The sequence below is a fragment of the Oryzias latipes genome, chromosome 9, assembly GCF_053564925.1.
Source record: "Oryzias latipes strain Hd-rR chromosome 9, Olatipes_Hd-rR_3.1".
NCBI classification, from domain to species: domain Eukaryota; kingdom Metazoa; phylum Chordata; class Actinopteri; order Beloniformes; family Adrianichthyidae; genus Oryzias; species Oryzias latipes.
This window is the reverse complement of record NC_136245.1, coordinates 20,756,099-20,778,003: the sequence shown is the minus strand read 5'-3', so window position 1 is coordinate 20,778,003 and position 21,905 is coordinate 20,756,099. Positions and strand designations below refer to the sequence as shown.

General features: G+C 38.8%; 1 protein-coding gene across 3 annotated transcripts in view; it reads right to left on the bottom strand.

The window, feature by feature from the left end:
* LOC101158283 (single-stranded DNA-binding protein 2) overlaps positions 1-21,905 on the bottom strand; it is a 50,283-nt gene that overhangs the window by 9,797 nt on the left and 18,581 nt on the right. For all 3 annotated transcript variants that reach the window (XM_004072436.5, XM_078952265.1, XM_011479253.4), the window contains exons 2-4: positions 19,937-20,009; positions 14,994-15,055; positions 14,758-14,842 (exon numbers count right to left, since the gene is read on the bottom strand). In XM_004072436.5, the coding sequence (XP_004072484.1) occupies positions 14,758-14,842; positions 14,994-15,055; positions 19,937-20,009 (220 nt within the window). The remainder of the gene's footprint in view (positions 1-14,757; positions 14,843-14,993; positions 15,056-19,936; positions 20,010-21,905) is intronic.

Genomic DNA, 21,905 nt, shown 5'->3' with positions numbered 1-21,905 from the left:
CTTGTCCTGTCCAACAGCTGAGAAGGCAGATGAAAGCTGAAGGCGTCTTGTGTTGGACATATTTTACTTTAACAACAGGGGTTATGAATCTTCTGACAAGTATGTCTGAATAAACCCCTTTTGTAATCGAGGCCAAACTTTATTCATTTTAATTATATTTGAAAATCTTTTGTGTTGGACCGGACGGAAAAGGAAAGGAAGGAAGAAAAGCGAGGGATGTTGGGGGGGGGGGGGGGGGGGGGTGATTATAGAAGGGGGGGGTAAAATCATGAAGCAGCATAAAGCAACTAGTTGCTGGATGTTTATAATCATTACAGTTAGGTTCAGATGTAATACAGGCCTATAAGGGCGGGGCCTGTCCACACACACACTCAAATGTTATAAACATACCCGTTGGCTCCAAAAAATGTTCATCTGCTCATCAACATGTACACAATACAAATATTGTTCCCACACGCATACCTATGCCCTCAAACCAAATATTTCATTCAATCACACAAACTATTTGTGCAAAGGTGAGCTAACACCTGTGGTCCAGTGAGTGTTAATGTTCTTCTAAAATGGATGATGGAATGTAAAAAGAAGGAGGGAGAGTGCCCAGCAATCCCCACACCAAGACCCCCGCCATAGCAGCAGCAGCAGCCAGATCCCCCCAACACCCACACGGTAGCAGATAGAGAACAACAGCGCTCTGGGCAATCTCATCTGCCACCCAGGCCAGGGCCAGCAGGACCGCCACGGGGGCCCCCAAAGCCAGACAGCAGGGAGGCATAGGGGTAGAGAGAGTGCAAGCTCCAGCCCAACCAGGATAGCAGCCAACGCGGAGCCCCGTCTTAGAAGAGCGCCCACAGCCACAGACGAGCACCCCCCCACCACAGAGGAGTTCTGGGCATCCCCCCACCCAAGCCCCAGGCACGAGCCAGGACCCCCAAGGGAGACCCGCGTTCCAGGCAGCCACCCAACCGGCCCACGGTTGGTCCAGGAGAGAGCAAGGCAGGGGCCGGCCAGCCCCCGCCCAGGAGGAGGACACCCAGGAGAAGAGGGGATCCACAAGGAGTGTTGGAAACATGGCCCAACTAGGCTCGGCCACAGTTGGCACAATTTTGGCGAGGCACAGCTCTCAGGGGCAAGGACCAGAACTCACACCACAGGGACACGGACACCCCCAGGCTCAGATGTGATGTTATCCCCGGCTCTTGGCCTTGCCAGAGAACTCGGGGATCTCTCTCCCTGCGTGGAGAGAGGGCTGCTGGGCCCAGGAAGCCAGCACCCGAGGGAGTCGAGGGCATGGTACCCCCCTCCAGGGATGGGGTTAGGGACAGATGGTTTGAGGTCCCAAAGGCATGTTTCTGTTTCAAGTGCAAAATAATGTTTAATCACACAAAATCTTTAAAGTTTTACGCCCAAAACATTGAGTGTTACATTCGGAATCACTCCATAGAACGTAGCTTCAGACTAGGTACTTATTGTGTCTTTGGGGAAGACATTGACGGCATTTGTAAAATTTGTAAGTCTCTTGTAAATGTAGTTGGATGTAACTTTACTTGGATAAATACACAAATTCCCACTTTTAATTTGCTTTTATTTTTTTTTGTTAAGATTTTACGAGTATAAAAACACCAACTTTCACTAGACAACAGATCACATCCTTTGAAATGTTTATCTTTTGACATTTTACTGACATTTCTGAGAAGTGCCTCAGAGTATTTGGTCATTTGTGTGATTGTGGAACAACATAAGTCAAAGCTGAGTAATACTTTAGTGTAAAATTTGATGAAAAAATGTGATTTGTTGCAAATGACCGGGTTGAATCCATTTGCTTGTGACATCTCATGTGTGACGATGAGTGACTATAGCCTGAACAAGTCTTTTTCCAGGTCTTTCCTCTTTATCTTTGTTGTCTTTTGGACCTTTTTTGTCTGAAAATGTCAGCTGGCTGAAAAAAGCTCCACTGAAACTCACTGGCAGCCTCAGTAATTTACGCCAGCTGACTTTTTAGGTCAAACAGGGTCGTGTTTTAATCAGCGCAGAGATAAAAGCAGACTGACGACACTCCCGTATCCTCTGCTGCTCCACCCAGCCACCCCCAGTGTTTCCTCAGCTGCCCCTCCGTCTCCTTCATATCTTCTCATCATTTATGTACAGGAACAGGGATCCGGGTTTCACCGCAGCTTTTAGGCGCTGTGCTCTGCTGCTAACATAGCCGGTCTCTGTGTCAGCAGATGAATGAACAGATGGACGCAGATGGAATCTGTGTCTCCACGGTTCAGCGGCGGTAGACTACATGTCTGCATGATTTTGAGAGTCTGCGTATCAGTGGAGCGTATAACAACATGTCCGGTGTCAAGTGTGCGTAGAGATTTTCAGTCACAAAAAAAAAAAAATGTTCCCTTTCCGTTCCTTTCTCACAACCTGGATTACCCAGAATGCCTGTAGTCCCTGGCAGCCTGAAGGTCTGCTGAGTTTGCTTTCATGCACAGAGAGAAAGGGAGGAGGGGAAAGAAAAAGGAGGACAAGCAGAGATTTTGAATGTTTAAGTGTCTGTTGGAGAGCAGAAAATGTGCTGAAGGAAAGTAAATTAAAAAAAATCGTCTACCTGACCTGCTGACAAAGCAGCATTTTTTAAATGCAGCGGCGTGAAATAAACAAATAAATGAAAAAAAAAAATTAACAAGGCAGAATGTATTTCGTTCCTAAAACCAAGCACAGAATTCGTGTGCAGAAACAATAATGAGGCTGCTTGGACTGCAATTCAAAATGGACACTAAATCTGTCAGAAAACACAGATAAAAAAACAATTATTTACTGTGGGTCCATGCACCAAGAACACACTAAAATCTCCAAATAAAGGTTATTTTAACGCATCTATATTTCAAATCTATGAAGTACATCTCTGTTTGGTTGTCAAAATACAGCCATAATCACCAAAAATGATTGCCCAGCGTCTTCCATGAGAACACTTCGACATATTTAAAAAACTAAGAACTGTTCTCACTCTTAATGTTTTATGAATTCTCACAACTTCTAATCTGTGCCAGGTTGGGTTTTCTTTATCCAACAATTTATAAAATGCAATGAATGTCAGTGTTTCCTGCAGGGATTGCTCCGTTTTCAAAAACGGTACACTACCTGAAGTTACTGGTGTGAATCTTTAAGTTCAAGAAGCCCAAAATAGTTTGTAGGATTTGTAGAAAATGTATTTGCCTCAAAGTTTTTCTTTATTTTACAGTTTTGATCAGTACTGAGATCTTTTTCCTCCTATTGGGGGACTCAAGTCTATCCTCACATCGTCATCGATACTTCACACAGCTTCAGTGAGCCGTTTGGTCGAGAACTTGGATGTTTTTCCATCTTATCCGAAACCAATGCCGTGTGTGGTGGCTGTTGATTACTGCAGGGAGATTACATGGCTCCACCTGCTGAGAGCGAAGTGTGACCGCATTACTGCAGAGCAATGACTGTAGTGACCTACATCAGTCCTGGAAGTCGCATTTCAACACCTCACCTTTGGTGACACCAATCATTTAGAGACTGGTAGTTTGGCACTGACACCAACATTGATCTGATGGTATTCCCTGCATTATCAATTTGTAGATAAAATGAAGCGAATATAATCAAAGGAAGTTAATAAATGTAAAAGAATCCCTCTGGGATTTGCTCTTTCTTCTTTACCTTCACCTTTTTTCTTTCACTAAACATTTAAAGAAAGATTTGCAAAAGCAAAATAACTGATTGATTTGTGTGGTTCCTTCTCATTTTTTTGGCAGCTCCTCAATAGTCCTCTGAATTTGTTTTCCTTTTTTTTACCCAAAAAGGTAATGAAATCTGAGGCACAGGGATCCACTGGTCCTGGGTGTAAACCTGCGTCTCCTGTTGGGATTCTTTGTTTCATCAATTATTCAGAGTTCAACACTTAATAGCAGTCCCACTGGTCAAAACAAACACAACTCTGGAGTATTCAACAAAACTGCATTAAGCTCACAATAATGTGTAAAAACAGATAGAAATATAAAAAACTGGGAAAAGTTACTAAATGTGTTTTTTGGTTTGATATGTCAAAACGTATCTGAACTTGCCATCAAAGTTGTTATGAAACTTTTGTTAATGCAAACTAATGGTAACACACAAAAGAGTTACCTTTCTGTCATACAACCACAGAAAGTAAAATTGTTTACAGATGAAAATAATAAAACTTACGAAAATCTATTAGATCATTTTCAGCTTCTTAGGGTAATTAGCCTTTTTGCTCTTTGCATTCATGCTAATCATCGTACTCCAGGGATCGCTAACCTAATAAGATAACTAGCAAACTTTCATCTTCATCTATTTTCATCTATTTCGCTTTTCTGGCATCATGCTTTTTTGCGTTTGTGTGTGCAAAGGTGGGGAGTCATTTTCACTCAGTATTGCTGAGACAGAGAATGACACGTGCGTGGAATCTCAAAAGACCGTCTGTCTCAGCCTGTATTGGATGTTGTCTGCTCTCTCCACGTCTCTGACTCACAGTCACACAAACAAGCTCCGTCTCATTTCTTCTTTTCGTTTATGACCCCAGATAAGGTTTCAGATTTTTTGAGCTGCAACGTCTATACGGCACGTCACTGTTGACAAGAAACGCTTAGAAACCGACAGACGCGCCAAAAAATGAGCGACACAATTTATCTAATATCTACACAACCTTTGTAACAATAATATTTATATAATAACAATATATTTAATACAACTAGTTTACATTTATAAATAAATAAAAAAACTAGATAAATACATGCTTTTATATATTCATACATATAAATATTAAACAAGATAGAAACTTGTCATAAGATCAATAGTTTAGAAGCAAAAGTGGGTCACATACTGAGACTAAAATGAATTCTGGTTGAACAATTGTGACATTTCAAGCTTTTTCTTCTTTTTTAGGTGAAATTTCTAAAGTATGTTTGCGCTCAGCACTTCCAAAAAGACATGGTGAGCTATGAAAAAAAAGAAGCTTTTTGTCTTCTTTGTTGAAAAAAATAGTGCCGAATTTCAGTGGCAACATGTTAATACTTGCACTGCTCAAGAAGGATCAAAAATTAACATATTTTTCTCCTCACCAGGAGGTTTAAAATCTATATAGGACTTCCAATAAAAACCTGGTTTTTCTAGAACCTGAGTTTGACAGTCAAGTCAGTTTTGACAGTAAATAGCTTGAAGAGCAGTGGAGTGAAATATATAATTTTAGATTCAAACTGAAGCTAATTATTTTAGTTGTGAAAATTTGTTTTTTGAGTGTGAGAGGGTCCCTATGGAGCACCATGAGTGAAAAGAAACCGATAGGAGTGACTCTGAAGGCCACACTATGAACTACAAATGGTACACTCCACAGGAAGGAAGTCCATCCCTCCTCCCACTATTCCACTCCCTCCATCCTCTCAAACACCATTAGTCCACTTCCTGAAAGAGGAGAGGCGAAGCAGGCTGAAAAGAGGAGATGCTTTCCTTCTGTATGACATGCACTCTCTTACCTTAAGTAAAAAGAAAAAAAAGGTTATATATTCATAAATTCAAAAAATGCGACACACAAGACTAATGACTGAAATTGTACGATTTTTCCAAGAAAGGCATCTTTTCTAAAGTTGTAAAAATCTTAAAAATCAGTTTGATTAAAACAGAAGAACAATAAAAGCCAGTGGTCATTGCAGTGGTTATTCCGTTATTCCACACTCTTGTAGGTCAGACCTGTAACGCCAGAATGAACACATTCACTTTGTGATTTAAGCAGAGTTTCTTTCAATTTTGGGGAGAGGTCTTAATCTTTCATGATCTTTTGAAATAACACAAAAGCAGAAAATGAAAAATCTGCATCCAATCAGCTCAATCAGTGACTGTGAAGCCAAAATTGGTAGAGGGAATATTTCCACACATAGACTTTGCTACAAGATGAAGTATTTTTTACAGTATTACTCAAGTAATACTTAGTATTACAGTAAAAATACACATTGAGCTTTAGTTTAAACCACCATAAATTAAAATAAAGCAAACAAAACAAAACAAAGAAAGTACTTCTTTTCTGTGTCAGCAAGAAAAAAACCCCAATACTTTTTCACAAACTAACCAATTCATGAAAACCTTTTATAAACCAACAGAGCTTTAAATTTTACTAGAATCTGTTTTTTATTTCTAGACAAAAACTTGTAGATTAAAATACTTATGTACTAAAAACAGCTTTTGCAGCTCTAGTCAGTCAGGATTCTCTTTGTATTTATGTGTTCTTTTGATTTATTTTGGAAATGAATTTGGAGTTTTGAAAAAATTTGCTACATAAAATGTTTAGTATGACTTTTGTCTTCCATGGGACCATGGAGTGTGTATTGATGGAGTGATATAGACACCCCTAAAGCTGTGATCATGCCAGCCAGACAAACCCTGTGTGTTGTTGCTACGGTCATTTCTCCATCTATTTATAAACTAAAGTCACATGTGGAAATGAAAAACAACTAAATAAACGTGGATGACAACATATTTAATCTAAAGACAAATCTAGATCTTTCTAGGGAAGTGACAGAAAAAATATACGTTTTGTAAAGTGAATTTAAAAAAAAAGACAGAAAGAAGTCTATAGCTATAAAAAGCTGATATGAGTCATGAGATTAAAACATTTTGGTTTCTGTAGAACAAAAAAACATATTGGGTAATTTGGGTTTGGGGGTACAATGCTCAATCTGTGGCTAATTTCCCTGTTATTGTGTGTGTGTAGTTTGCAGTTTTCCATTTTAAATTTTGGATTAGAATAACTTCAGGAAGGGCAGTAGTTAAACAAAACACGTGATGAGAGCTAGAAATGTGCTGACATGAACAGAATTAATGCTGATATATTCACTTTAATGTTCTGTGGGTTCAAACTTCACAAACGTATGCCTCCAGTTTATAGATGTTTGCTCGGTATGTCTCAGAAACACTTCTGTTAAAGCTTTACGCTGAACGACCATATCTGATGGGCTTTTGCATACGTTTTTTTCTTCCTCTCAATTTCATTCCTGTCCTTAGTTAACCTCCCTCCTCCAGGCCATTTTTGCCTCCCCCCCTCTGCAGAGCAGCAGAGCGTGCATAGATCGGCCTCACATAAACATTCCACCTTGACATGTCTAAACGGGCGTTTGACATGACTCTACGTAATTCGCTGCTGGAAAACAGGTTCCTTTGAGAACGGAGAGTTGTTACTCGCTGCAAGAACAGAGGATGCATCGTGCAGAAAAGGGGGATTTGATAAGGAACTTTCTCTTTTCACTACTATACATGCAGGCAAACAAAACTGAGGGAAAGAAACAAAAAGGAGGAGGAATGAACTGTTTTCATTCTTCTATTTTTCTGCTTTTTCAACATTTCAGAGTAACAATGCTGTGTAACCATTTTTAAACCTAATTGAAAATTGACTATTTTTTTACCTGGGCAATTTCTCCGGTCAAACACAAACAACAGGACCCAGACAACCTCATTTTCTTTTAAACCTGTGGAAATTCCCCTTCTTTCACTACCCTGCTGCCTTTTTCCACTTGGCTCACTCTTCATTGCCATGGCAATGATGGTACAGTGAGTCACCTCTACATCTCCTCTCCTAAACATCGACGAAAAGGGATATGGAATTCAGCTAGAGACAGACAGACAGACAGACAGACAGGCAGACAGACAGACAGGGGCAGTATAGAGAGAAAAAGGAAAGCCTGGGGGGGTGCAGTTTCCCTGGAAACCGCACATAAGGGGTCTTCTTTAACCCTGCTGCTGCTTTTTGGCTCCAAACAGCCAGTTACCACAAGTAACTCTAGTTAATCAATTTTTTAGTTCTAGTACACCCACAACCTTTTTTTTCAGGAATCAACACAATAATTAAGTTTTATTTTCTCCAGTTGATTCCTTCATATCTACCTACGGTCAGTTTCCTCAAAAATAACTCCTAAACCATGATGCTTCCATAGAAATAACTAAATAAATAGGAGAATTTAAAACTAAAAACAAGCCACCTGTTGCACTTTACTGCAGTATCACAGGTTTAGACTTGTTGGAACTCTTTGTGAGCCAGCTCTGCCTAAAGGGGACAAACCTTGAGGGAAATTCTACTGATAACATTTTTTATCGGTGGAATTTTAATAAACCTAGAAAAGTCTCAACTGAATTGTTTAAATATATGAAAAAAAGAAGAAATTTAACCAAAGAATCATGAGCTGATTAAAGAAAGAAAGAGAAAGAAAATAATTCTACATATCGTTATTTCTAACAATATATTTTTCATTTTTCCACATCATTACTGCCTTATACAAAAAATACAGATTAGCAAAGCAAAAACAAAAAAACAACAATTCAAGTCTTTGCTTGTTAACTATCCAGAGTGTGTCAGCACATAAAGGAGCTACGCACGAGTGCACACTTACAAATCAGTTTAACCTTTATAGTCTAAATAATGACAGAAAGTGTGCAGCTGTTAAATTGAGTGTGAATGTGTGAGTGGGAGATTATACGTGTGAGATTTGTGAGCATGACGCTAAGAATTTTTATCTAATGGCTTGGCTTTTGGCACTCCTTCTAGTTCCTGTCTGTTATCTCCCACAGCGATGCCACACACCAACACGGTGCTGCGTTTACGGTAAAACCTCACGCTTGTCTGTCTGCTGCACATTTCATGTCTGCTACACTGACACCACACGTTTGCCTTTTACATTTTTAGAATGATGCTTTTGCAATCATAGCAACAATAACATTAGTTTGGCCGTTATTTTTCCAACTTTAAGACAACTTGAGGGTGTAAAACCCTTCTTTCAGTTGATTCATTTGTTCAATAAAATTGTTTAATAGAATACTTATTTATAAGCAGATTTTTCCAACAAATATGATTGTGGTTTGTGCAAGCGTCCCCTTTACTTTTCCTTGTTGCATGCTGAATGAAAACAATGTTTTAATTACGCTTCTGTTGCTTAGAAACTCTCCTCCCTATGGCTTCATTTAACGTGTCATTGATGATTGATTAGTATGGCCGCATGGTGACCTGCTGACCAGCCCAGCGTGTACAGAACCCCCACCAGCCTGGGTAAAGTCTGTCTCCTGAGCAGAGAAAAAAGAGATTTTAAAACATTCTGGGTTATGAATGTCTTCTCCGATTCTTTGTTCACAGTATTCTCTTTTTTCAAACTGCCTTTGTTTCAACTGGCTGTTCTTATCAGGAGGCAGCACGATGTGGTCAGAACAACTGCCAGAGGAGGAAACTTTGCTCAAATCAGAAGTGCAGGAAGAGCTGTCATTTTTCAATTCATCACTCCATCTTGCACCAGTGAGTAACTCTTACCACAACACATTGTTTATTTTTCTCCCTTTTAAATAATTCAGTGAGTTTGTTTAAGCTCCACACCGATGCACTCAACTAAAAAAATGTCAAAATCAACAATTATTTTTATTGACAGAATAAATCTAATGTTGCTCATAATGTCAAAAATGTTTTTAGCCATAGTTTGAAAATCTCTATATCTCTTTAAACTAGTAAGTCCCGCTGAAGTTAACAAACATCAGCTCAAACCCAAAACTATGTCAAAGGTAAATGTCTGCTTCCTGCAAAATGCAATAAAACTGCTCTATTGTAACCTTTGATGGTTAATTCAGTGTTTTAGTATTTCTGTACATTCATAAAACACATTATTTTAAAACCACAAATTAGGGGTGTAACAATTAATCGACTTAATGACTCGGTTTTCAGTCCTATGATCCAACCAGATCAATCGTGTCTAATTGATTCGACCGATTCCATTATAAAATGATTTCAAATTGAAAGAAAACACCATTTGGATTGAGACATAGGTTTCTTTTACCATAACGTAAAAACAACCAAGTGCATCGCATCAGACGGCAAAAAAATGACAGTCCAATGTGTGCAACACATTGAATTTTGCACAGATGTGACCATACAGTATTATGCTTTTCCATTGACAATGAAATTGTGCAAATTGGATTTGCGGTACTAAATCTGCCTGATGGAAACACAACAATTTCGAAAAAACTTGTATTTATTGTATAAACGTTTTTGCGTTGGAGGAGGTGGTTTTGAGGCGTATCGAAATTGACATATTTCGCAAAACTGCAACGGAAACACTCTTTTTGAATTAAATGAGTTACGTGACCAATAACCTGATGGCAATGCACTTCTTGGTAGGAACTGGCTGCCTTAGGTGCTGCACAGCAGGCGCTACAAGAGGTCCCACAGCATGACACAGCTCATTAAAAGCTGAGCGGGTCATGCAGAATTCTTGGATTTACAGATTTTCATAGATGATGATGAGCGCTATCTGCTGTGAATTAAAGTATTGTTCACATCCGTCGCCATGGTTTTTAATAACTTATCGCATGAGTTGGTTTGTGTTACTCGCATAATTATGATTCAATAGAAACAGTGTAATTGCGAAATTGTGTTTTTATTTTTGACAGTTCAATAATTTCTATGACGTTTTGTGCATATGTGTAATGGAAACGCAGCTACTGTGGTAGAATGTTCTACTGATGTTCCGTTTGGATTATTTTGATGTGGAAAAACAACAGTGAGCTGAACTTTATGACACTAAATAGTGAATGGATTTGCCATTAAATCTTGTTTACTTATTTGTTTGTACAGACATCTCATTTACACCTAATTATCTTGCAACAAATACAAGGAATGTGGAAAACTTTAGCTGCACAGATCAGTACCCAGATATTTATCTCTGAGTCACACTGGTTAAATTTTTGGCTAAAGATGTCCTGGATCCATTTTAGGTTAGTGAATCGGATCAAATGAACCGGAATTGACTATGAATCATATCATCAACCACAAATTATGATATGAATTGAATCGTTGTTAAAACGAATTGTTACCCCCCTACCAAAAACACTTATAAGAAAAGTTTGACATTTTCATTTAGTCTTAGTCTTTACATTAGCTTCTAATGCGGTCATTTTTTGGATGAGAATTTAAAAATAACTTATTTTTATGGCTCCGCGAGCCTAAGCAAATGGACACAGCTCATTTAGTATTGAGTACACAATTTACAAAGCACTTAACAGAACAGAAAATGGCCTTTCTGAAGCCCGAAGAGCCTCGGCTGAGAACGGAAATCAATAACCATGTGTCTCCTCGCTCTCTTTCAGCCTTCTCTCCTCACTTTCAGACATCAGGTTACTGTATTAATGCCCAAGAAAATTCAAATCTAGTTACTACCTAATGATCTGCATCTGAATTAACCGATGTTCCAAACTAAACGGAACATAAAAAAGGCAAATGAAAGTGTTCACCTAAATTGCATTCGCACAAAGCTAATTGCATGTATAGATCGTTAAATCTGGAAAAACCAAGCGAATTACGCCAAAAGTCTTGAAATGATGCTTTTCATTATCAGAGAAAGGGGACAAGAAGATGATATAAGAGAACCACTATATCCTATAAGTATTAATTAGGATTTCATTCAGCAATTAATTTTGTACAAATAATTACTTTAAAAACCTCCATCAGTCTCAAAGTCAAGAGACTGACAGAGAGATTAGGGCATTCTTTTACTGACAGCATCTCCTTATTTTTCTTTAATTGAGCTGCAGATCTGGGGCTCCTTCCTCTGATTGTGTGCAAAAAAAAAACAAAAAATAGTGCATCATTGAAGCGGTTGATTGAAAGTGACCTTGGTCTAATTATAGCAGGTTTAATTATAATGCCCTGATTACATCTCAGCTTGAAATATATTAACAAGGCACTACTGGTGGCCTTTTCTAATATCAAATATAATTTGTGGATTTGATTTCTGAATTGAACTGATACTGATAATAAAATAAAATAAAATAAAATAGGTGTGAGCGCAACTGTCCTTTTTTTGGTCTTCCATCCATCCATCCATCCATCCATCCATCCATCCATCCATCCATCCATCCATCCATCCATCCATCCATCCATCCATCCATCCATCCACCCACCCACCCATCCATCCATCCATCCATCCATCCATCTTGCTGGACAGACTTTGTGCACTCCCTTGCCTCTTCTGCCTGTTGTTTGTTTCGCAAGATTGAGGTCGTGCTGCCCTGCAGCTTTCTTCCCCGAGCCAGGATGACATCACCACGGCTACCTCTTCTAGTGCCTATTCATCACTGATCATCATCACCAGCATCAGCAACATCACCTGCAAATGCAGCCAGGCGATCACACACTCTCGCACGCACGCACGCACACACACACACACACACACACTCGTCGCTGCAAGAAAAGAAAGGAGAAATCCTGCCAGCTTGATGAGACTACATTTTTAAAGATGAGGCAAAGAGAAGATTCCTGCAGGGCCAAGCAAAAACTCCTGACCTGTACACCTCCAACAATACGTCTTAATAAACCTCAGTACAGGCTAATCTGATGAGTCAGACTTCTGGCTACAGAGGGAGAGCAACAACACAAAAAATGGGACAGAGAAGACCTCCCCTCCCGCTCCCACTGCAAAAGCACAAAACTCCCAGATGGAAGAGGCACACTCACCCTCTCCTAGTAATCTGAAGCTTTGACGCTGCAGACTGTGTTTCATTTAACTGTATCGGAAATGAGCGAAGCAGGCCAACACAAGACATGCGGGAAGCATTTCAGTGACGTGGAGTCATAAAAACACAGGATTACTTGTTGTCTCCATCAGATTAGCCCTAGTCCTCCTCTCAGGTCTGCTCTTCAGTGTAACTTGCCAACAGTCAGTGTGGTCAGTGTGTGTGCTCTGCATGGACGGCATCTTTCCATCTCAAAGCAGCCCAACATGCGTACACAGTTTGAGAGATGCAGCGTTTTACTTGATGAAACCAGTCACACCTGATTTGTAGATGTGCAGCACCCAATTTCTGTTTCTGGAAACACGTCCCTGTTTGCTGCTGTGCTGAAAAATGGATCTCTAGTCTACTTTGCTACTAAGGCTGTTTTTTTTTTCCCGTTCTCATTAACAAGAGCAGACAGAAAGTCTCCGACAACCGGGGAGAGAAAACAACCTTCAAAGTAAAACACATTGTACATACGCATAAATCACATTACCTTCAAATAGTACCAGTGGGATCTGCTAAATTATGGTGCTTATCAGGAAAAATACTGCTTCCACACAGTGTTCTAAATTAACTCCAAAAAGTCAATCACCAATCTCACATTGCATTTTTTTTACAAGTCAGAATTTTTATTCTCTGTTTTTCTATCTTCTATCACTCTCTGTACTGAGTCACATAAAAAACAAACAGCAATGAAAAAAGACAATTCTGAAACAATATATAGACAAAAAAATTCAGCATATGATATATTTATTGACATACAAACATGCTGCTAATAAAAGCTGGAAGTTTAAACAACATAAAGACAAACCCACCATCTTCTGTCCCTTTGTTTTCATTGTCCTCTATTTGAGCAATTAAAAAATAAAAGCAAGCAAATGTAATATTGCTGCACAATGCAAGGGCTTTTATGTTATTAAAAGCTATTATTACTTCTTAACCTGAATCTGAGGAATGGAAAAAAACAGTTTTTTCTAAAAGTATTGTAATCCACCATTTATATATGTGGAAAACCTATCATTGTACTTTAATATGTTTAATACTTCGATATAATAATTCTTTTAATTCTATTAATGTCCAAATGACCAAAGTATAGTCTTTTAGAAAGATGCCTTTATTGTTCTTTAAGCAGCAGATCTGAAGCATCAATGAAAAATATAAATCCCTGTAAGTAATTCACAGACTAATTGCTATGCTAATAATCGTCTGTAAATGGATTTTGTACGTATTCTAAAGAGTACTTATATACATATAAAAACACATTAATACTTAGATTAAATTTCAATTATCAGGCATGGCTTCATGTTATCTTGATTAGAATAAAGGGAACAAAAACTGCTGACTGCTGGAGTTTCTAGTCAACAAGCTGCATGCAGATGTAACATTGAAGGTCCAGACTATGTTTGATGTTGGAATTCACTGTCAGAACGTCCATCAATTTAGAGACGTGTCATAAAACCTACATGTAATCAAAATCTTTATTTTTTTTAAATCTATTTTTGAAATGAAGTTGCATTTCATAAAATCAAATCCACACTATCCAGATTTTAGAAAAAAGTAATATAAAAATATATGATGTTACTGATGTTACTTCATAACAAGAGATTTGAATTTCATCATGAGAATTTGGACAAAATGGCTTTAATGTGTAATGACAAACCCCCCCAATATTTTTTTACCCCTCTTACTGTATAGATAGATTTATATAGATAGATAGAGAGAGAGAGAGAGAGAGAGAGAGTAGCTTGCAAGTTTGTGCACCCCTGCCTTAAATACTACATAAACATCATTAAAGTGTTTTTCTTCCCCCATCAAAATGGGTCTTTTTGGCTATCGGTAAGTTGGTCAGTAAGAAATAAGCTGAAATGGCTCTTTTAGCATCAAAGGTTGCAGACCCCTGCCCTTTACTACTTTGGACTGGTGCTTCCAATATCTTTTTTTTTCATAAACGTATTCAATTACAATGACAAACAGATGCTCCTTTTTTAGGTTCCAAATGCTAAATGTTAAGAATTATGTGCATGGATAACTGCTTTAATAACACACAAAAGCATAGAAATAATTTAGAAGCACCTATTTTATTAATATGCATCCAATAAAATGGTTTTATCTATTCTAAAGCTTGTCTTTGTTCTCTAAACTGCTCTTTAGAATGTTTGTAAAAGCATTTCAAAAGATCTGTAGGCAGAAAAGGCAAATATCCAGACTCACATAGTCATGGAAGGCCTTGGCTTCACTGGAGTGCTCACATGTGTCTCTTCTCTCTGGAGCAGCACAGTACAGGTCCCAGAAAACACTGCCACACAACATTAAAACAAGTCAAAGATCAACTCTTAAAGTCTTTGTAATGACTAATACAATCAAAAGCTTTTATTGTGACGGTTTTTAAAAACAGGAAATAAGGAGGATGATTTAGAAAAAAGTACTGAAAAAAGGAAGAGACTCACCACCACCAAGAATGAAGGAACCCCGGAGGTTCTCCCAACGTAATGTTCTTCTCCCATCGGATCTGAACAGACAGAAAAAAGAGCAAAGTGATTAAAAAGGCCTAATCTGCATTTAATGCCTTTTGGTAATTATCTGCGGTTCTCTTGAAATTATAAAAGGAGAAGAGGTCTTACTGTAAGTATGTCAGCATCTGAATGAAAATATGTATAAAAAGTCAAAGTTGTGTAAAATATGAAGTTGTAACATGATGGTTTTGAAGACTGGCATTTTGTTTATTTCTTAATACAACCGTAATAAATGCATTAGTTTAATGTTTTTATCTTTTTGTGTAAAGACAACCCTGGCTCTAAACCAGTTCTTTTAAATGGAAAGAATTTAATAAATTAATGTTGTATTCTGAATTTGGTCTTAAAAACCCAGATGAAGGTTGGGTGGTGTGTAAATTAAGCTAGTTTCCTTATTTTTGCACGTCCAGCTTCAAACGTCAAAAGGCAGCTCATGTTATGTGTGGCATACTGCAGGTAAAAGTATTTCAAATGTAGGATTCAAACATGTATGTGCGCATTGATGCTGTGGTGACTAAAATCTGCCAGCCGGACGCGCCGCTCATGCTAAGCAGTGAAAACACAGCACAACAGGTCCAACGCTGCATTTGGACATTCACACAAAAGAAGAAAATTCTAACACCGTTTCTGAAATAAAAAATAAATCAGCAAAAGCTTAAAGAGATATAAAAAAAAGACTAAAAACTAGGTTAATTACTAATTGCTAGTTAAATTTGCACAAACAAGAAAAAGATAAATAGACTAAATATCTATTTAGATTTCAAGCCTTATTAAACTGACATTAAATTAGCCAAAGTCAACAAAGCTCAAAAACAATTAGAGAATGTGCTTTAGAATTCATTAATAAACGTCTATAATTCTATCAGTTTGTAAATAAAAGCTTTGATGAAATTGCAGATGCATTAGAGCCTGAGCGGAAGAGACCGTATTCAACTGTCAAATATATACCAGACATTTTTTTAAAGCAATATTGTTAAAAATAAGGTCTAGGAACTTTTTACTTGTAATACTAAAATATGGATATCAAATGTTATGTTTAGAACAAATAAATTTTAATCAGCAATGTAAAACTGACAGATTTAATGAATACAGATGCATTCAACAAAATTAGATCAACTCAGTTAAAATGATTCCTACAACCTTAAAATAATATAGCACAGCGCTTGTCTATAGGAGTTGTAGTTTTAAAAATAGAAAAAACACAAGCACATGGGCCCTTTTTGTTTTTAACATCATAAAGAACTAAGACTGCTTTGATTTGTGTCATCCAAGCAAATAAATACCACCCAGTTATGAGACAAATGATGGTGCCATCTTTTAAATTTGGCTGCACACAAAAATTCAACTCAATTCAATTAAATTAAATTTTATTTATATGGCCCAAATTCACACCAACAGTCGTCTCTGTGGCCTTCGTACCGGTAATCATAAAATAAACATACAATCAAAAAGGATTATAAATGCATAGAATTCAATAGGATAATACTAAATTTTAACTAAACAGACTAAACTAAACTGGCATCCCTGCCCTTAGACCCCGCGGTGAGGAAAAACTCCTAAAAAAAACGGAATCTGGAAAAAAACGAAGAAACTTCAGGGATGCCCACATGATGGAGGGATCCTCCCCCAGGACGGACAGGCGATGTACCAGAACTCTTAGAGAGTGGGAAAGAGGGACAGTACATGGATCGCACTGCACCAAACAGAGGCACGGAGAACTAAATGATAAATAATGATCAAGAATTGAGGAGAGAATGAGAGTAGAAGTAGAAGTAGAAGTTTCAGGTTTTCATCTTAAGGTTTTCCTGCATGAGTGGAAGCATGACACTATTGTACAAGTGTTCTAATAGCCGAGAAAAAAATCAGCAAAATAACAGGAAAAGCTGAATCACTGCAATTTCAATCAGACCGTCCTGACCTCAGCTGCAGATCAGACACAGTGACTTTCAGAAGGAATGCAAAGCTTTGATGTTTTTTTTCTTCTCTTTTTTAGGAGGGTGGGAGTTCAGGAACTGCTTCCAATCGTTTCACTCACATTCTTTTAGTTTAGACGGGAAGTTTTTGTAATTTAGAGGGGTGATGTTTAATTCAGTATTTTCTACATCAGCTATGATGAACAATGATTTTTATCTGTATTATTAGAAAAAATGGAAATGGCCGTCACATCGCTCATTTTTGTGATTTCATCGGCTTTATCAGTCCAAACAGAGTTCATGTCAGGACGCTCTGTGACGTGCTCTTGTATTCCCTCGTCATCTAGAAAACACTGATCATGAAAGCTCACATTATGCCTGCATATCCTGTCCAGTTGTGGTTTTCAGTGTATGGGGGTTCTTTCATTTACCTTCATTTACCATGAAAGCCCCTCCTCATCATCCCTGACAGGAGTAATGGAGGCTCCGTTTCCAGCGAGAACCATTTAAAACCAACTTGCACTTTTAATATTTATAACTAGGATCTGTTTTGAGGTGGTTTCATCTCTTGTTCAGTCTGTGAGTCAGTGGTCGTAGATGCAGGTACCTGTTTTTCTTTTTTCTGTGATTCACCATCATGACCTTTTCTTTAGTGAGCATACAACACAAAAGGGTGCAGAAAAAAGAAAAAAAAACATCTCGACAGCCTTGTTGTGCTCCACCCCACATCAGGGAGAACTGCATCTCGGTTGAATGTTTACCCAGTGCTTGTCTGTGAATTGTACATAAAACTGGCTGTGTTTACATGTGTTGCACTCGTAGCTAATGAGATCCCACATTTGAATGTAACACCGCCTATCCTTTTTATCTCCTGCATCTGTGCAGCGGAGAAAATCAGAGATGGCAGAAAGAAAATGGTTAGAAAGACAGTGAGATGTTTTTGTGTTACGTTAAAGTCCCCCTCTGATGAAAATCAGGTTTTTTGGAGGCTTTGATATGTACGTGTGGCAGTTTTTTTTTTTTTAAAGAACAATAGGAATTAGAAATCCTTTCAGTTTCGTATTTCTGAGTATTTATCCTTTTAAACCGTTGTCGCTAAGACGCTCGGCTTGAATTAATGAGTCGTGGTGATGTCACAACAGCCCAGCATTGTGCAAGCTCCCTGATCTGCCCCATCCAGCGTGCACAAGCTCAGGTGCAAGAGATGAGAAGGATGGCACATTGCTGCATTGCCAGCACGCAGTGCGACCAAGGCTGGATTTTGTTGTTAGCCGCACATATTTAAACTTAAAGTTAAAATCCCAAATGTGTCAAGTCAAGGGACCTTTTTAATTATTGCCTCAATGAAGAAAAGAAAAATAGCATAAAGTTCAGGCGGTCCAAGCAGGCTGGCTCCCCATCCGGCGGCAGGTCTCCTGGCCCCCAGCTCAACTCCTGGGGACCAGTGATCGTGATCGCTCCAGCTCCATCGGCCCTGCAACAGACTGTCCAGGGTGTACCCGCCTTTGCCCAACACTAGGTACTGCTGGGTGGTTTGAGTTAGACGGTTCAGACGGGTATTAAATTACACAACGCAGCTGAAATCGTGCTGCTGCCAGACCTTTGCTCTGCACCCGTCACTCACATCATGCCGCTGGACCTCAGATAAAGTCAGTACCATTGACTTAACATTAAAACTGCCCACCTCTGCCACGCGAATCGTGTTTACAGCCGAACCGTGTTTACAGCCGAACCGTAACTTGTAATTCTAAACTAACTCTTCCTCTGGGTCTGTGCGGGCAAGAGAAAGGTTCAGCGCTGGTTGCACGTATTTGGAAAATAAGGTGGGAATATTCACTTTCTTTATGGCATTTTATTTTATTTGCTGTCCCAAGTTCATCCATCAGTCTGCATGTGCTAGCATCAAATCAGTTCTGAGCTCAGCCAGTGCTGCTTTCTGCTCCAATGGAGCCTAAATTATGTCATTCAAAGCATTTTTCATGGACTTATCAAAGTTCTTTTTGATGTGTAATTTTATTAAACAGCAGGGTCTGGTACACACATTCATTTTGTCATTTCACACATTGTTCAAAAAGTCCTGATTTGGAACCAAAAATTTGTCACTTTTCACAGATATTTATGCTAAAGATAAACTTTTGAGAATAGAGAGTGTCAGTCTGTGTTTTTCGTGCCCCCACTCCTCTTGTGATATCATCATCAGGAGGGAGGAGGGATCAAGGGCGGGGCTACTCAGGTCAGCACCAGTTGCTACACCCAAATAGAGGAGATTTTGGTAACAGAAGCTTGAGAAAAACATGAAACGTTGCTTTTTAAGAAATTTAGGTTGTGGGATTTTGATTTAAAAACTTCACAAGAATAATTAAAACAACACTGGGAACGATTGTATAAAAAAATGTCATGGGGGACTTTAAGGTGATGAAAATAAGCACCAGCTGATGAGGTAACCTTTTCCATCCCCCTCCCTCTTTGTTCTCTTTTTACTCTTCTGGCTGATGTACAACAAGCCTCTAGCTGCTATCTCCTGCACTGTAATTTGCCATCATTTACAGTCAAGCCCAATAATAATAGGCTGGCATCATTTTTAGCCTTCGCCCTTTTTACCTTTGGAAGATTTTTGCGAGAAAATGTATCTTCATTTTGTGTTTGAAATAAAAAAATATAAAAATAAAAACGAAGAAGCGAGCAGGGCATGAGACAAACTTGAGGGAAACGATCATGGATTCTAGGCTTTATCCACGACATCAGGTAATTATCGTGACTTGTCATTTGCTCCTTGTTTTAGTCCCAATAACTCCTTCACTAATGACAAAATGCCCCACTGCAGCATTAACCCGTTGGCTCAGCACCAGCACAGGAGGATAATTCAATTAGATTAAACACTTTGTGGACATATTGTATCGAAGGACCTTTCGGGGATGGACACATGAAACGTGACACACACAGGAGGCACTTTTTGTGGCTTACCTCTGACAGGAAGGTCTGTGCGGATTTCTGTGCCCCTACATGCAGCAGGTACTCATACACGTAAAGAGCCAATCTGCAGGAATAAACACAAACATCAGAAATCAGGGCAGAGTCAAACAAAAACAGATATTTCAGAAAATGGAGCAGGTCTGTGTTTTTCTGTTTTAAGTGCAACAATTACCTATTCCACGAATCAACTGTTATTTCAAACACATACCCACAAATCTAAAATCCATTTGCATAATACAAACAGGACACGTTGATAGGACTGTGCTGGCTGAGACCACACTGTGAACCACCCCAGTTCCATGCCCAGGGCTCTCCATGAACTTCTCCCCACAGCTTTGATCATAGTTAGAATTAATTACAGGCTTGATTTGTTAATCAATGCTCCTCCCAGTGGGTCTTTGTTGGTACTAGTAAAAAAAAAGAAGATGGGATGATACAGTGGTCTATAAATACAAGATAAAAATTGATCTGCTAAAGATCAACAACAGGTCGTACTCCTGTCGATTTAGAGATTTAGGCAGGATATCAGCATTAGTATCAGCATAGTGACTCTTCAGATTAAGAGTCATGTCTTATTTACATGCACCCATGTGATACAGTGGTTGACCCGTATGGTAGAGGAGCACAGGTGTGTCTTGCAGTTCCTTTGAGTCTTAAGGGACACCTTAAGGGACATCATCAAATGGAACGTACCATAGTCGTGCGTGTAGTAAGTGTATTGTGAAGTATTTGTAAGGCTAATATACTTTATGTACTTAATCTTTAATTTGATGAGGAAAAAAATAGATAAGTACTTCTAGAATTTAGTAAACCACACAAAATAGGTGATATGATGAAAATGCTTATGTTTGAGAAGTTGTGATCCAGCAGGGAAACCTTGATGCGTCTGCATGCAGCTGTACAGAGTCATGAGAAACGGTCACAGAGACAGCATCTGTCCTTGAACCCCCCCCTCCATGAAACACACCAGCAGCTTGATCCAGCCCCTGTTTCTATCTATCCCGCATTGTCTTCATATAGCAGTGTTCTTTAAATAATGAAATGGCTTTCTGTTTTCCCTCCCTGGCGTCTTCATAGCAAATGTTTAGCTGAAGAGATAGCAACAGGACGTTTCTCTGAGACAAGGTTAACAGAACAATGGGAGGCTTGACAAAACTCTTGACACCTCAACAACTGAACATTAAAAAAATAAAAGCACGGCATAACTCTGAACACTTTTAGGAACAGCGGTGCTCTAATGTTCTGTCCTGCATCGTTTTCCTGTCAACCTGCCAAAATCTCTGTCTTTCTCCCTCAAAATCCCCATCACCGGCTCAGATTGCATCAGCATACAACGACTTATTAACACCGAAAGACTTCATGCGTCTGCGGTTAATGACGGGGTGCCGGACGGGGTTGCGTGAATAAACGCATTGTGTCGCCGGAGATAAAACAAAGCTTATCCACAGGACACGTTTGTCTGTGTGCAGTCAGCTTTACTACCGCCCATTAACAAGACGAATCGCATTGAAAGGTTTGACCTCCAACTGACTCCAACGTGTGACCTTTGGCTCAAAGAACACACGGTTCAGGTACGCTAAAGCAGCTAAGCTATTAGGTCAATCGGCACAATACAGTAAATGTGGGAAGCAGAGAAGAGAAGCTTGAAAGTTTGATTAAAAACAAAGGAAGACTTTAAATTCTTTCTTATTTGTGATCAAAAACAAAACGTTCACCAACAACAGGTATAAACTGAATAAGGACTATTTACCAACACTTTATAGTTTGAAGACTGCATCGACCTTCAACCCAGAACTCTTAATTTTCTGGCAGACAGAAAGGCAGTAAAACAGTGGAGTGCTTCGTGCATACAGTCTGTCTGTATACAGACAGCTTCACTTTAAGATTCACATCGAATTCACTTATCCCCTTAAATTCTGCAGGTTTTGTTTCTGAGTCATGGAAATTCCTGTTTTGAACG